This window comes from Ceratotherium simum, chromosome 17 (genome assembly GCF_057802395.1).
Source record: "Ceratotherium simum simum isolate JZ-2026a chromosome 17, ASM5780239v1, whole genome shotgun sequence".
In the NCBI taxonomy this organism is placed as follows: domain Eukaryota; kingdom Metazoa; phylum Chordata; class Mammalia; order Perissodactyla; family Rhinocerotidae; genus Ceratotherium; species Ceratotherium simum.
The window spans coordinates 42,715,621-42,733,373 of NC_141916.1; the positions used below are offsets into that span (position 1 = coordinate 42,715,621).

Below are 17,753 nucleotides of genomic sequence, written 5' to 3' on the forward strand. Positions count from 1 at the left end.
ATATCTCCCTTTCTGTACCAGAAAGAGAAGGATGACTCTAAATTTCTAGAAACTCTTATCAGTGAAGAAGGCAATGACTTAAATCTGCATAACAACCTTACCCTTGTTTGCTATGCTTTTCCTGGTAACCTTCCACAACTGACTCTCTCCATCTCCAACACCATCTTTTGTCTTTAGCTGGAGATGGTATTTAAGGTGATGACTTTAGCCATTTTGGAGAGTTACTCTGTTTGCCTGGGTCTTTCCCATGGATGCAGAATGTACACATGTTATTAAATTTCGTTTTTCTTCTGTTAATCTGTCTTATATCAATTTAATTATTAGACCAACCAAAGAATCTGGAAGGGAAGAAGGGAAAATTTTTCCACTCCTACAATACTATCTGGAAGAAACTGAGGAGTTTAAATTTTAATGATTTGCCCTTATCTAATCCAAAGTAGATGAGAAACTGCAAAAGTAGCAACAAAATGTAATTTATCTTCATAACACAGAACAGATTAAGAAGCATAGTTCTGATAACATAAAGAAAGCTTAAAGTGAAAAAAATCTTTCTACATCATTCTACAAAAGTAATAGTGGTTTTTTGAGGGGAGGAGAAATACTTTTCTGCTTCTTAGTTCATTATATTTTAACAACTCTCAAAACTGAGTATAGTGGAGCCATTTTAAAATGGAGTTCGAGCCGCCTTCCCAGAGAAATTGCTTTGCTCTCGTGAACTTGGACTGGGCCAAACCTTTGGACCGGGCCAAAATGGCAATTATTTTACAAGCAGTAGTTTGAGAAGTCAGCAGGAAAACGGACATCCTGATCAAAAGGCTGACGATTTGTGGACTTTCTAGATATAGAATCAATCAATGTTTAGCCAAGACTGGCTCTCTGCCTCCAACTCCAATTAAAATTCTTTGTAATATAACCTCCCTTCTTTGTCTTTAAAAGCCCCTACTTTACTCCCTAGTGGGACACTATTTGTTTGGGTTTCTACCTGAATCTGTGTTCCCCGAATTGCAATTCTTTGAGCCCAAATAAACAATTTGCCTCTTAAACTGGTTTCTGTTTTTGTAGATTGACACAACCATATAATAGTCTTAATTTATTTAGACCTACACTTCACATGAGCTCAGAGCAACACATATATCATGAAAAGACTAGTAGAAGCTTAATAAAATTTTTACATTTGGAATTAAAGATTACTAAAATGTAATCCTACAGCTCATTTGTAAAGTAGAAAAATATATTAAAAATTTAATTTGTAAAAGATAAAGAAATGGAAGTGAAAGGACGCTAACTCATTTTGCCAAAGCAACAGTTATAGAGAATAGCATTACCAATAGTGAGCAAGATTTCTTTTGATATTATTTATTTGTTTAAACAGTCTCAAAATTCCAAAAAGAAAATTAATTTTTTTCTAATCAGAAATTTGGAAATGAAAGTTAAAGGCCACCTTTAGTGATTATGATTTACCTTTATTTTAGTCAAATCATTTGTAAACATGTCCTGATTAAAGATTTAAAAAAATTTAAATATGTCAGAAAATGAATGTTCTGTAAGTTGTTTTCTTTTCCTTGTGTTTGACCTAAATTCTGTATATTGAACTATAAACCCATGTTTAGTGCACAAATATATGGTCATTATCCCTGTAATTTTTGTTTTCAAGTGGCCCCCCATCATGAAGGAGGATTTGTTATAGACTGGAAAGACTGTATGGGCTTCCAAGCCAGATAAACCTGTACTATCCTGACTTTGCTGCTTCCAAATTTTGTGATCTTTAGGAAGGCATGTAATTTCTCTCAGTCTCAATTTTCCTATCTGTTAAATGAGGATAATCTTGCTTTTCTTTTGTGAGAATGGATGGTACTACATCTGAAAATTCTAGCCCATAAGAGGCTTTTGTTGTTGTTGTTCTTGTGTGTTTTTGCTGAGGAAGGCTTGCCGTGAGCTAACATCTGTGCCAATCTTTCTCTTTTTGTATGTGGGTCACCACCACAGCATGGCTGCTGATGAATGATGTAGGTCCGCGCCCAGGAACTGAACTCGGGCTGCTGAAGCAGAGCGCACTGAACTTAACCACTAGACCATGGGGCCGGCCCCCTAAGAGGCTTGTAATAAATGAAGTAGATTTTGTTGTTGCAGTTTTTATGTATGTAACATCTTCATGCCACTTCCTTAAGCATCTTAATGCCACTTCCTTGAGCATCCATGCTTTTATCAGAGCTCCAGTTTTCCAAAAGCATAGTTATCTTTCTGGTTATTAAAACATTTTTTCTGTCATATTCATTTTAACTCCTGCCAATCTTTCTCATTGGGAAGGGAAATTCTTTCTTCAGAGCACTACTAACCTCTCCATGTGCCTTCTTGCTCCCATCCTATCTCCTCAGATCATGGAATTTGACACACCATTGATCTGGTCTGTGCCTTCAGTCCTTCCTTCTCCATTAGCTCTTTCTCCTCACCTTATAAGTATTTTCAAGTCTCTCTTATCCACATTCCTCAAATCTCCAGACCAATTCTCCCAACCATCTAAAACCCATCTTTCTCCTGGCTTTTACCACCACACATTACTTCTGAGAGAGTAGTGTGCATATGTGTTCCTATGTATCATTTAACTTTGTCCTTAGCTCATTGCAATCTTGCTTTTTTCTCCTCCAGTTTACTAAAATCACTCTTATTTGGGTCATCAGCCAATTTCCTAATTGCCAAACTTAATGGTGATTTTCAATCTTCACCTAATAGTTATTGCCACCATTTGATGGTATATTTACTTGGTATTTGAAGCTTTCTCCTTCCTTCTTGTGAAAGACACATTTTCCAAGGTATCCTACAACTTAAATTGCTTTTTCTCAATTTCCTTTTTCTGTTCCTCTTCCTCCTTCCATCTTTTAAATATTGATGTTTTCAGCATACTTTCTTTGGTCACTTTCCCTATGTGATCCTATCTGTTTCAAAGACTTCCATTTTCTCTTAGAGCCAATGATTCCCTAATCCAGACCAGTTTTCCTAAAACCTAATCTTCTTTCTCAATATCTTGTGCTCCTCGGCACTCACGTACTCAACATGTCTCAAACTTGATTATTTTGCACCCTGGAAACTTCAGTATCTCTGAGATCTGTATCATTGAACTCAGGATGAACCTGGTCATCCTCATCTACTTCTCTCTCCCATGCAGTCTCACGTATTTGATCACCAAGTTCCATTAATTCTGCTATTTTAATAGTCTGAGGGTTTAATACTTCTTGTTTGCCCTACTGCCACTACTTTAGGTCAAGCTCTGTCAATCTTTCATACGTTCAGTAATGGTCTCCTAACTCTACTTTCTAACTCTTTTTAAGCATATATCATTATTCATACTGTCATTTAAATGCTTCTTTCCCAAAAGAAATAATTTATCAACTTAATCTCCTGATAGCAAAAAAGGCAGGTTTATCATAGAAGTTTTGTAAATTAAAAAAAAGACATGAATAAATATCTGTATTGTAGTTCTTTTTCAAGGTGTAACTATTCTAACGTTTTAGTCTATAGGATTTCATTTTATTTTCCAAATAGAAATACATATATTTTAACAAAAATTAGTATATTAAAATGTGGTTTGAAAACATATCTTTTCACTCTTAAAAACTATGATAGGTGTTTTTATATCAAGACACATTATGCTGTATTTTTAACAATTTATAAATTCTAGGCCATATTATAATAAAATTATGTTCATGACTTATTGTACCATTATTTTGGAGTACTGTTGGAGATTTAGTTTTCTCCCCAGTTTTTTCCGTTAGTATTAGAAATCATGCTATGGTGAATATACTTTATATCTAAGTCTTTTTGTATAATTATGATTGTTTCCTTAGAAATATTTGTAGAAGCAGAATTGCTGAAACACAGATGATTTGTTTTTGACACGTTTCTATAGACTTGACACATTTTTGACAAAATTCTCTTCAGCAAGTGCTATATCAATGTATATTCCCAGCAGCTGTTTGGATGTTGTCCATTTTCCCACTGAATTTCATCATAAGTATTTTAACAATTTGCTAGGTAAAAAGGGCATCTCATTGTTTTCATTACATGTTTGTTCTTAGTTAGGTTAATCTCTTTAAATGTCTTGTACATTGAATTGCTATTCAGATTCTTAGCCTGTTTTTTCTTGATGATTATTTTTAAAAAACAAAATTTGAGAGCATTTTATATATTTTAAGGCTATTAACATTTTATCACATGTACTGATTTCTTTCCTCCGTATTTATCCTTTAAATGCAAGTTGATCATTGACTTTTCTTTACGTCATTTCCATTTTCCTGCCATTAATCTCTCTCCTCTGTGATCCACAAGCAGTTAGTATATAATAATACAAATACTGCCCTCACAATAGGGCATTATAATAACTGATTACATGGGTTTATGAATTCTTAGGCAAAGAAGAGGGCAAGGATTATATATAATTCATCTTTGCATTCTCAGTGATTAACCAAATTCTTTGGACAAGTGTGATTCTCAATGAGTTGAATTAGGCTGTTACAATCCCTGCACCCCTATCCCTGCAGACACCCACAACACCACATATATTTTCCATCCTGTGCTCCAGCATGAAGAACCATTTGCTATCTTGTATCTCCCTCAAGACCTTCTGCAGGATTGTTTTGTAGTTAAGAGCCAGGGCTATGTAGGCAGCCAAACCCAGGGTTTGAATTGAGGCTTCACCCTACCAGCTTTCTAGTTGTGTGACCTTGAACAAAGACTCAGACTTGTCATCTGTAAAACAAGGGTTATTACAGTATCTATCACACTGATATGTTATAAGACTTAGATGTTTACCCAATTTGAGGTAACCGAATAATCTGCACTTCATAAATGGCTATTATTATTAGTATCATTGCAATCAAAGCTAGTCATATACTCTAGATGAAGTATACAGTACTATAACTGTTAAAGTCCAAATTATTATTTACTGCATTATTAACTTATTACATGTTACCTGTGTTCCCTCTATAGAAAAACTTTATGAACAGATTTTCAAGTATTTAAGGACATAGTTTTTAGACAAATTACACAGGAGTAAACTAAAAAAAAAACCTCAATGATTTACATATTAGTTAGAAAGAACAGTAATGAATATTCTGCTTATTAAAATAAATCGTATCAATACAAGTAGGCTGTTAATCTTAAATAGTAAGGAAATTCATGATATGCACATATCCTTCAATTTCCATTAGGTAATAAATGACTATAATTAACTATACTAATACTTGCAAATTTCCTCTCTTAATAAACCCAGGTAAATGAATTTTTAATAGAAATAAATGACTATGAAAATATTTTAGAAATCTATTATGTTTATATTAACAAGAAAAAAGAGTAAAATGATATACACAACATTTTTAGCAGTCAATAATTGAGCTATCTAATTATAGATGACAGCCATTTGAGACAGTAATTAAGTCAAGGTCCCTTATAAATTTTCTCCACATTATACTTTTCCAAATTTCTATCTCTTCAACAGTTGCGCTTTCAGGATGATATTTCCTACTGATAATACTAAATAAATATATTTGATAATATTTCTTGTTCTTTGCATCTCATGTTTGACATCAGCCAAAGTTCAGATGTACCTTTGGAGACTTGCACATTCAGAAGATAAACTTTAATGAGTATTCAGTATAAGATTACTTTACTCAAGTATTTCTCCTTGCTCTTTGGATATACTGTCAAAACCATATGTTAAAAAAGTAGCAGCCTAGTCATTGAGTGCGTTAATAGGTTCCAATAGACAAGGAAAAAGAGGAATATCTGTGAGCTTAGTGCAACAAAACATCTGTGATTTCATATAACATTTATTATTATTTTTTTATAATTGGGAACACAAAAAGGGAAATAATTACTCTTAAAAGTCACTCATATTTAACATTGCACAATAAAAGAATGGATTTGCTGATAATATCGTTAAATTCACCAGATTACCAAGATATTTTCAAGCACATTCATGGTGGAATATTAATGACAGTGACAATGAGTATCTCAAAAGAAATACATTTTTACTTCCATGAGACTTGTCAATCTTTAGATATTTGTAGAAACACAAAGGGGAAATCTAAATGGCAATCTACTTTATTGAACATTTTAGTCTTTATTACCTTACTATTTAGACTAACTATGCAATATCAGCAGAGAAATATTTCCTTTCCCAAAGTTGTGTTATATTTTCAAGGTTGGTCTTTAAGGCATTTCAGGACAATAGTTATTGTGGTACGCTAAGAGAAGGTGAGTTTTCTATCAAATAAGTAGTTGCAGCTGACATACGTGACAACAGACTTTTCTAGTTGTTTTAAAAGCTGCCTGAATACAGAATTAAAGGTGTTTTAAAACTTACTCTTTTATGAAAATGTTATAATGTTCATACTCAAACCCTCTGTGATTTTTAAAAATCAGTATTTAATAAACATGCTAATATTATTCCAAATCAAGATATTACTTATTACAGAAGAATTTATTTTTTAAATTGTGATTAGTCCTAATAAACTTTATTATGGGTAAAGTGACTTGGTTTGCCCAGGATTTTCTTGGTTTCAAAACTGAAAGTCCCATGTCCTGAGAAGCCTCGCAGTCCTGGGTAGACTGAGATGGTTGGTCATCCTAGTCACAGGTCACTTAAATAGATGTGCCATATATACACAAAATATAACATCAAACCAAGAATAAGACTGACAATATGACTTATAAAATTTCAAATTCACTGTAAAGGGGGTAAAATTGATTTAATTATTCTGGTTATAAGAGTATAGTGTTTGTGCAAAATCTGTTTAAGAGAAAAAAAAAGAAGTACAGCTTAACAGGTTATAACAATGACCAAAATTTACCTCAAAAAGATACTTACTTCTGTAAAAATTCTTCATAACCACATATACTTAGAAGATGATCTTTGGGGGATAACTGGTCATTTGTACAAAAATGTAGAGCTTCTGCAATTAGGTCTTTGACAAGATAATTAGCTAAAAACAAAGGTGAATAATAAAAAATTAATAAGAGCTTATCATATATTGGCTGGGAAAAAGTTCTTGAGCACAACAAAATGATACACACATTATGAATCATTGTAAGTGTCTAGCTCCATCAAAGGGAATTAAAATGAGATACATTTCATTTATTAGTCCTGTTAAATTTGTAGATATTTTTGAAAAATATTGTTCACATTTTCTTTGATCAGTCTGTCTTCATATTACATAACAGAGCTATGTATTTTATTCCTCATGTTAAAACCTGTGGTACATTGTAGCTCTGCATAAAAATATTTTACTGTGGTTACTCTTAGGGACTTGAGAGATGCCAAAGAGATTACACGGTGAGTGATAATTGGCAAGCCAGGAGTCTCACCTAAATCTGTCAGATTCCAAAGCCTATGCTCTTAAGGGTTCTAAATCTCCAGGGCTGATCGTTCTTCCTCTCCCATGTAGGACCATCTAAGGTTCTGTCTTCGACAGCATTCTAATAACCTTAATAAACATGTGCTTTCCTTCTCCACCTTCTCTGAGACTCAAAGTGTAAGCATACTCTAGGATAAAGTCCTTTATCTTCTCATATTCACATTCCCTAATCTACCCCTTAAGCTCTTACATGCATATGCCATTTAATAGTGGCCAGCACCATACTGACTTGTTACAGTAATATTTGTCTATGAAATATTTTCCTAATTATAAATGATAATAGTGGGGTTTGTTTATTATCATAAATGATAATAGTTGAAAATTATGCATACATAAATTAATATATATTTAATATGTCAAACATTTAAATTAAATATAAGTAATATTTAATTTAATAATATATATATATATATATAGCTATCTCCATGCTTTGAATGTGATTTATGGTCTCAGTTAATGAAAGCAAGAGCAACAGACTGTCCTGATGACCCTTAGCCAGTGAGAATTTGAACAGCATACTGCAAACGCTTAATTGCATTCTTCTGAGTTGTGTTTTGTTTGTAATGATGTGTTTACTTTGCTGTGGCTTCTTTTACTGCCACACCTTTTTGTCTAAAGGGAAAGGTTTTTGACACAAACTAACAAAAAGTAGTAAGTGATATTGCTGGACCTGCCACAATGCAAAAAAGGAAGAGTATAATGCTGGATTTAAAAATGTAAGTTTTATGGTAGATCAAGATGTTATCAAAGAAATGGTTGGAGAAACAAATGATAAAGATCATCAGGGAATTAGAAATTGTGGAAGTGGTTTGACATGGGAGAGAGTATCTTAAATATACTGCTGCTTGGAAGTATTGACAGAAATAGTACGAATTGAAGCTAGAAGAAAATATGGCCACAGGCAAAATCGTGACTATAAGGGCTTTGATGAAGAGAGGAGAGCATTGCCTGTATATGATAGCAAGAAAATATCTCCAAAGACACCAGTTCACTTTAATTAATTTGACTGTCCCATTTTTTGTCTTTCTCCTTGAAGCCAACTATTAAGCATATGTGAGTTAAGCTTCTCATCCATACTGTAAGCCAAGTGCTATGGTTTCTTTTAAGTAGATTTTATACATGTACCCTCATTTGGGCAGCTAATATAATTATTTTCTCAATTTCTTGTAGTCTCTCACTCCATGTAATCCTTCTCAATCTGTTGACCATATTGCCTACATATTGAAAAGGCCAAGGCCCATTTGAGATTCTTTAATTATACTACTCTACACCTTAAATCTAGTTTTTTACACATCCTCTTCTATCCCTTTACACCTCTTTTAGATATAAGTACCACTGCTTATATCTCAATATAAACTTCAACTGTGAAAACTTCAACTATGAAACTTCCTAGACTGGGTTCCAGTTCTATCAATTAAAGCCTCTCTCTTTTATATATTCAATGTCCTCTGCTCTAAAGATGCTTTTGTCTTTTCTTAAAAATGTTCTGGTTCTATTTAATCTTTCAATAAAATCTCCACTCATCCATTCCATTCCCTTAAGATAGTATCCTTTTCCTTTAGTTTCCCATTACTGTCAAACTTCTTCAAAGAGTAGATAACTTCTGCAAACAGTTCTCAATTACTCTTTAATCTTTGCAAAGTGACTTCTACTTCCAACACTTTGCAGGTCACAGATGGCCTTCTAATACAGTTCCAACCATGCGTCATCTAAATCTAGAAGGTAGGTGAAAGCAAAGACACTGGCTCTAGAGCAAATTGAGTTGGAAATGAGGACATGGGAATCATCTTCACTGAAGTGATAGTTGAGGATTAGGGAACAGAGAATTCTTTGTTCAAAACATCTGCTCCTCTACAAGGATTCCATTTCCTCATTCTCGGGGAAACAGAGTTCTCTTTGGATGAGAACCCCTCACCTTTACTTTACCTACACCTCCTCTATACTTATCTAGATTTCATTTTCCCATAAGTTCTAGCAACAGCTTCTATCTTTTACCAAAGTCATTCTTGATATACTTTCAGACTTTTGTTCTTTAGAACACATCTGTATTTTATTAAAACACTAATATAAAGTGGTGAATCGATCATAGTTTCGGCATAAAAATTATTTTAGTAAAGTGTTAACATTTGAAATCTTATCTGAACTTCCCTTATCTGACTAAAGCAGAGAATCCCTAAAACACAGCTATCATTAACTTCCTTCAGCAAATTCCAGGAAGGTGACAGACTGCCCATCCATTAGCAAAACAAACAAACAAAAAACAAACCAATGTAACCCTCTATTCTTTCCTGTTGAAGCTCTAAATGCCCCCCACCCCCACAATTTTACATTAAGTTGGTATATAAACTTTTACCTCTGGGTATTCAGCAGGTTGCTCATTACTGAGTAATCCCGGCATGCATGTGTAAATAAATCCTGTCTTTTCTCCTGTTCATCTGTCTATCTTCAGTCAAGTCTTAACCCCTTTTTTTCCCTTCAAATTTAAATAGGTAGAGGAAAAGTTTTCTCCCCAACAGTGGCATACTACTCCATATGTTTTCATGAATGTGTCTTTTCTCCCCCCTCCTTCTTCCTTTCTCACCTCTACTTCACCCCTCCTCTTCCTCCTCTTCCTTCTTCTTATAACCATTTTTAACATCTTTGAGGGCACAGACATCCTCTTTACCACTATATGTCTCTAACACTAAACACAATGACCTAATCATTTTAGCAAAACTTCTCATAAAAGTAAAAAATGGCCTCTGGCTTGCCAAATTCAACAAAGGAACATCTCGAGAGAGAGAGAAAGAGAGAGAGAGAAAGAGAGGGAGGGAGACAGGGAGAAAGAAGTTGAAAATTAAATATTGTAAATTGAAAGAACAAAAGTGGTCTTCCTAGTTCACAGTTATTTCCTGTTCTCCAGCAACTGAAGCCAACATGACCCAGACCCTCGGCCATTCTGATTGGATCAACGTGCACCGTCATTGATCTTGGCTGTGCAATCAGAACCTTACTTTTAGAAATTTGGAATTGGATCCAATAGAGAGATTGTACTTTCTTTAGGTAGCTGGCCAATAGCATTTAAGCTTGGGAGCTTGGTTTTCCATATGTTCTGGAAAAGCAAGGGAAATGAGTCAGCAGAAAGCAAGAGAAACATGAAACAATTATGTAGAGAGGAGCTGAGGTGAGAGGCATACAGGAATTTTGGACCGCTCATTCATTGGTGCTTTAGTACATTCCCCAGTCTTTGCTGAATTCCTGCTCTTAATTTCTGTAAAAAATCCTTATATTCTTTAAAAATGTTTTCTTCTGCTTAAGCTGGCAGAAGTTGGTCTCTGTTAGTTTCAAATCAGATGGTCCTAACTAATATTTCAACATAACACTATTATGTTTGTAGTCATCTGTACTAACTCAGAGCCTTGACCAGAGTAAGAAAGAAAAAAGCAAAATAATAATAATCAATGAAAGAAAATATTTATTGGATCACTATTTGTCAAGAAACAACAGTTGATATGTAGAAACTCATTTAGTAGCAACTAAATGTTGTTTAAAGAACTAATGTTATTTTGCAAAATAGTTGACTATAACAGTGAAATAAAATATTAAACAACTTTAAAGAGATTCCAAAACAAAGAATCATCTGGTGAGCTTGATAAAATACAGATTCCTGGGGTCCATCTCCAGAGACTCTGATTCAATAGATCTGCTAATTATGTTGGGCTGCACAGGGCTACTATAGTTCTTACTGTGGGAATAGAGACCATGTATCAATGCCTATTCTTACTTCACAATTTATTTACATTTTAAGGAAAAAATAGTTGTTTCTAATGGATAGGAACAACTATTTTCACTTACATATAGCTCTTTAGAATCTTTTGGAAATTTAGTGCTTTTAATATACTTAAAACTTGCTATACTTGCTATTAAGTATTTCATAGCAGGAAAAGAACGTGCCCTGGGGGGAGCTATGTGAAGGAGGTTCTTAAAAACAATAGCTCAACAAATGTTAACAAAAGGTTTCCAGCTGTTTTCCTCTTACTTCACTTCAGGGCAAAATACTAGCTAATAATGCTTCTTTTAATGATTTCAGTCTGTGGACTCAAGGCTATGCAACCTATACCAGCTTTATGTAGATTTTTATACTTATTCACGGAGTTGCTTACCATATGGCATAAAATGAAGTACTTGTGTTGAGTTATCAGTAAAAATATTTATGTTAAACTTGGTACTAGAAAAGAGCTGATACGGAAATGCTGTAGTAGTGCTCCAGATCTTCCCAGAATTGGAATTAATGTCAGCTGCATGATATGTTTCTCTTATTCTGAAAAATATACGTGAAAAAAACTGCTTAGGACAAGATTATAAGAATCTTCATGAAGGGTTTTGCTGTAGCAGATTTAAAATGTGAAAACAATCAGCAGTCAATTTATGGTACAGTGCTATTAGCTAGGCCGGATGGGTAAAGATTACAATTATACCAAAAACAACTGTAAAAGACTGTTCTTTAAGCTTTCCCAGGACTACCTCATTTGAAGCAATTAAGAATACATGGCCATTCATAAAACATGAAAATTCACTCTGAACAATGATTACTTGCTTCACTGACACTGCCTGTGAAGCCTGAACTCCTCCCCTTGTTTTTCACTCATGCCTAACTTTCTCAAGGTGGAAGTCATTCATCTTGATTTAAGTATTTTGGTAAATAAATTCTCTTGTTTTTGTCAGATTGGTAAATACCATTTTTGGCTGTCCATATTCTTTAAATTTTTGGATTTTACATCAATAATTGAGCTCAGAAGTCATTTGTACATTCTAAACAATCACTTATTTCTCAGAGGAGTCAGAGAATTGCAAAATAATCCATCCTTGGAGCCAGAGGCCTCAAGTTTGAATCCCGGCTCTTCCAATTTAGTACTTGTATGGTTAGAGGCAAGGTATTTGGCCAGTTCTTTTGTTTGCACAAAAGAGAATATTTATATCTGCTTCAAAGTTTTATTGTGAGGATTAAAAGAGAAAAAGCACGTAAAAGACTTTTGTAGAGTGTAAAGTAATATACCCATGTAATATATCATAATTATCATTATATATTATTATAGCTGAATCACTGTAGATCCATGTTTTATGCCCACATATAGAATATACATAACATTTTTTGCAACTAGATATTCAAAATTCTTTTAATGATGAATATGAAATCTTCTGTTTTTTGTTAATTATGTAGACATCTAAACTTTGTAGTGCTCTTCCTAAATGGAAAGTTATGCATTCTATGTATAGAATGTACATCATACATTCTATGTAATGTATCAATATACATTCCCTCCTTGGCATTCATTCTAACTATTTGTGCAGCATTAAAGTAGTGCCAGGCCCACTGAAGTAGCTCGATCTCTATGCCCTTAAGTTCCACAGAACTATCCCTTCCCTGAGGGGCCTGACAAGTGGAAAAGTACGTATTAACCCAATGGGTCTGGCATGCATCAGAATCACCTTTGTTTTCTGAGTTCCATCCCTATAGTTTCTGATTTAGTAGATCTGTGGAGAATCCCCCACATTTTCCCTCCTAACAGTTTCCCAAGTAAGCTGTTACTGCCACTGCTCCAGAACTGGAACCACTACTCAGGATAAAGATATGGGCCACTCTCCCTTGTTATACCCTACAACAAAGGTCTAGATTCCAGTTCTGGATTGAGGAGCTTTGTGATTTAGCATTCACCACATGATAGGAAACTACTCAACGCACACATGATTTAAGCTTCTACTATTTTCCGGAATTAAATTTAAAATGCAAATTCATGACCCATTCTCTCCTAAAGCTTCACTAAGCATCTAACGTGAGCCAAAAACTTTTTTCACATGCTGTGGCATTTTATTGTATTTTTTACAAAAATAAGACATATTTCTCGAAACATGTGGCTTAAAAGTGTGTCACAACAAGAAACCAAATCTGACAAATTAGAGAGCATCTTTAAAGGGTGTATAACAGTAATGTTAATAACATATTTGGGTACGGTTAGTTAGATATTAGAAAAACAGATGAAATTGGATATACAATTCCCTTCTATTATGGCTTTTCGAAAATTTTGGAGACCCTATTATGAAACTTGTCTTTCAAATTCAATTTGGTCTTCTTTTGAATTAAGAGCCTTGGACAGTGCCTAGCACATAGTAGGTCCTCAAAAATATTTGGTGTTGATTGAATAGTGTGTGTACAAAATAATTATGCATATATAAACTTAATCATTTTATACATGAGTATTTGTTAGTAAAAATTATTGAAAACCAAGAAAAGTGTGTATGAATATAACCTATATCTTCCCTTCACTGCTCTAAAGTTCTTTATTGTTTGGTTGTCTGTTTTAGTTCTCATGGTTACTTTGAAAGAAACTATTGAGAAAAATTTCATTTAAGAGTTTAGAAAATGGACCACGAGTGACTGATAAAATATTTTCATGTCACTATTGCATCCACAAGAAGATTTCATCTAAGAATATTAAGTTGTGTTTAAAAAAAAAGAAGTGATAGGAGGAACTAATAAGTGTTTTGCCAATGGCGATATGTCAGGTTATATCTTGTGATATTAAGAGAGCTATTTCTCATGCTTAGAGGGTAGAAATTACCACATCTTAGATTTAAAATGTCAAATTCCTGGCAACGATTGTCACTTTGTTACAGTGAGTACCTTATTCCTAAAAGAATCAATATTGATATCTTTAAAGATCCCAATTTAGGAATCCAAAGTGCCATTTCAAATTTTCTTCTGTGAACTAGAGCAAGAAATTAATTAAGGATTGAATATTTTCATGGGTTTGAGATGCTTTGTTTTGTGTATTTGTATGTGTGCCTTTCACTTCTTCCAATATGGTTACAAGTTTTTTAGGGCAGGGACTTTGCTTTTTTATTTGCTTGCTTGTTCTACATTTGGATATCTTTCACACATGGACTAGTTTTTAGGCATTCAAATAGCTTTTAAATTAATGATTAAATAAATGATTCAAATCTTTAATCCCAAATGATCATTTAGTAGGAAGCTGCTATGGCTGATAAATAAGCTAAAGTTTATTTATATGTATATTTATTATATTTAAAATAGCCATAAATGGATAAAAATCAAGAGAACTAAAATGTAAAGCATTAGTTTTTCAAAACGTTCAGGAACCTTAGCAATAAAAGAGATGGCATTATGTAAATTTTAATTGCTAATGAGAAATTGGTCTTTAATAAAAAGACATCTACTTTTATAAGTTCATTTTTAAATTAGCAAAAAGGGAATTAGTGCTGTTTTCTGTAGTATCTCCTAGTGATCCAATTTGTTTTTCAATGGACAAACATCCCTGCATTTGTTCAATATTCTGGCAGCCCATTCACGGCACTCTCATCATAGTAGTATATCGCCAGTAGGAAGGATAAATATGTGCCAATTCGGGACACAGCCAGAGGAGTCAGTCACTTATGTCACTAAATGAGAAATTAATTCACTGCAAACTACACTATCAACAAATAGCAAGGGCAGGGCTGAAATTGTGAAACATTCAACTTTAACCAAATTTTCAAGAGAAAAAAATGCATTTGACTGTAAACAAGAAAAACAATACGAGAACTCATTTTTCATAAATTTATACTTTTCACTATGTTAAAAAATTACAGAACTTTCACATGGTATACGCAAAATTAATCAGTTCAATGATGTTAAAATAAACAAATAGCGCTACTCACTTTTTTACTTTGTCGCAAAAGGAGGCCAGATTCAAATTACTGCCTTGCGGGACTTCAACTAGTTGAATGGAGCAACCTATCACCTTAAAATAAAAACCGTCAAATTAATATAGTTTGGTGTGGAGAAAACATTAATAAAATTCTACAATTTATCTTGTTTTAAAGATTCATTCCATTTTTATTTTTATTTTTTTAGATTTTTTAATGAAGTAATACATAGAAAAATGCATAAATCTTAAATATACAATTTGTTTTGAAGAACGTATACAACTGTGATATTAATACCCCATTCAAAATATAGAACATTTTCATCAGTTTAGAAAGTTCCGCTACATCTCCCTCTGTCAACCTGTACATCTATTTGGTGACTACTGTCATTTAGATTTCTATCACCGTAGATTAGGGTTACAGGCATACCTCGATTTTATTGCACTTCACTTTATTGTGCTTCACAGAAATCACATTTTTTACAAGACCCTCCACCAGCAAAAAGATTTCAACTCGCTGAAGGCTCAGATGATGGTTAGCATTATTTAGCAATAAAGTATTTTTTAATTAAGCTATATACATTGTTTTTTTTGCATAATGCTATTGCACACTAAATAGATTACAGTATAATGTAAACATAACTTTTATAGGCAGTGGGAAACCAAAAAACTTGTGTGACTCAAATTTTGGCTTTTCTTGCAGTGGTCTGGAACCAAACCCGCAATATATCTGAGGTATGTCTGTACAAGTGTTGTTTTTTTTTTTTTTGGCTTCTTTCACTTGAATGATACATATTTTTAAATTTATGTATGTTATCACACATATCAATAGTTTATCATTTTTTTATTGCTGATTAATAGTATTCTATTGCATGAATATTCCACAATTTGTTTATCGATCTACCTGTTGAGGCACATTTGGGTTGTTTAGTTTTTGGATATTGTAAGAAAACTATTAATTTTCATATACAAGTATTTATATGGAGATGTGTTTCATTTCTTGTGAATAAATCCATAAATGGCTCAGTCAGAAGGTGATTGTATGATTAACTTTAAAAGAAATCATTTTTGCTTTATGTATTTTGAAACGGTTATTAGGTACATATACATTTAAATTTTTTATGTCATTCTGATCACCCCTAGATCATTATGAAATGACTCTTTTCTTTTTCTAATAATACCCTGCCTTGAACTGTACTTTTTCTGATATTAATAACCACACCAGCTTTCTTTTGCTGGTTGAATGTTAAATCTTTTATTTTTTTACTTTCAACTTTTACTTAAGTCTTTCTTTTCTTTCTAGTATGTTAATTTCTCCTTTTTATTTGAAATATTTAATGTATTTATATTTAGTGTATTTATGGATATTATTGGACTTAAGACTGCCATATCGTATTTGTTTCTATTTGTTTCTTCTACTTTATTTCGTTCTTTTATTTGTCCTTCCCTGCCTTTTTCAGTTTATTTGATTTTTTTCCCATTTCACTTAATTCCTCTGTTGGATGTTTAGTTTTTCTTCTTTGTATTATTTTTTTAGTGGTTGTACTGGCTTAGGAATTACAATATGCATCCTTAACATATCACAGTTTACTTAGAGTTAATACTGTACCACTGCATTTAAAATGTAAGAATTTACAATAGCAAATAACATTTACCCCTTCCGTTCTTTATGCTATTGTTGTCACATATTTTTTATCTCTATATACAATAACTCTCACAATAAAATGCTATCTTTTTGCTTTAAACAGTCAGCTGTCTTTCAAAAAAATTAAGATAAAAGTAGTTTTTCACTTTTACCAATATATTTACCATTTGTATTGCTCTTCATTTCTTTCTAGATTCCATCTGGTGTCATTTTCCTTGCATCCAGAGCACTTAGTTTGGTATTTCTTGTGTGCGTGTTAGCTGACTAATTTCTCTCAACATTTGTTTACATGCTAATATCTTTATTTCAAGTTTCAAAGCATATACCCAACAGATATAGAAGTATGGGTTCTTTGTTTTTGTATATAACTTTAAAAATGTCATCCCATGGTCATTGGCTTTTTTTGTTTCTGATGAGAAATTTGCTTTAATTCAGATTATTGTTCCTCTGTGTAAAATCTTTTTTTCTCTCTCTGCTGCCTGTTATGATTTTTTCATTACCTTTGGTTTTCAGATGTTTGAGTATAATATGTCTACATGTGGTTGTCTTTGTATTTATTCTGTTTTGGATTTGTTGAGTTTCTTAAATCTGTAATTTTATATTTTCTACCAAGTTTGAGAAATTTTCAGATCATTATTTCTTCAAATTAATTTCCTCCCTATCTTTCCTCTCCTCTTCTGCTAGCATTCCAAAATTGTCCATATATTAGGCTCCTTGTCTCATAAGTTTCTGAGTCTCTGCTCATTTTTACATAATCTTTTTATTTTCTCTTCTTCGGTTTGGGTAATTTCTATCGTTTTTCTTTCAAGTTTACCATTTTTCCCCCGTCATCTCGTATCTGTTTTTAAGCACACACAGTAACTTTTTCATTGCAGATATTGTATTTTCAATACTAAAATTTCCATGAGTCTTTGTTGTTTCAGTTTCGAATTTCCTCCCTAGATCCCTCATTCGTCTTCTCATTGTGTCCATCTTTTACTTCATCTACTTGAGCATCCTCTTAATAACCACCTTAAG

The 17,753-nt window shown here is 33.0% G+C and overlaps 1 protein-coding gene across 1 annotated transcript in view; it reads right to left on the reverse strand.

Annotated features, from left to right (window-relative positions):
- PIK3C2G (phosphatidylinositol-4-phosphate 3-kinase catalytic subunit type 2 gamma) overlaps nt 1-17,753 on the reverse strand; it is a 380,793-nt gene that overhangs the window by 329,362 nt on the left and 33,678 nt on the right. Inside the window, exons 3-5 of the mRNA XM_087442698.1 lie at nt 15,105-15,187; nt 11,552-11,709; nt 6,863-6,977 (exon numbers count right to left, since the gene is read on the reverse strand). Of these exons, the coding sequence (XP_087298824.1) occupies nt 6,863-6,977; nt 11,552-11,709; nt 15,105-15,187 (356 nt within the window). The remainder of the gene's footprint in view (nt 1-6,862; nt 6,978-11,551; nt 11,710-15,104; nt 15,188-17,753) is intronic.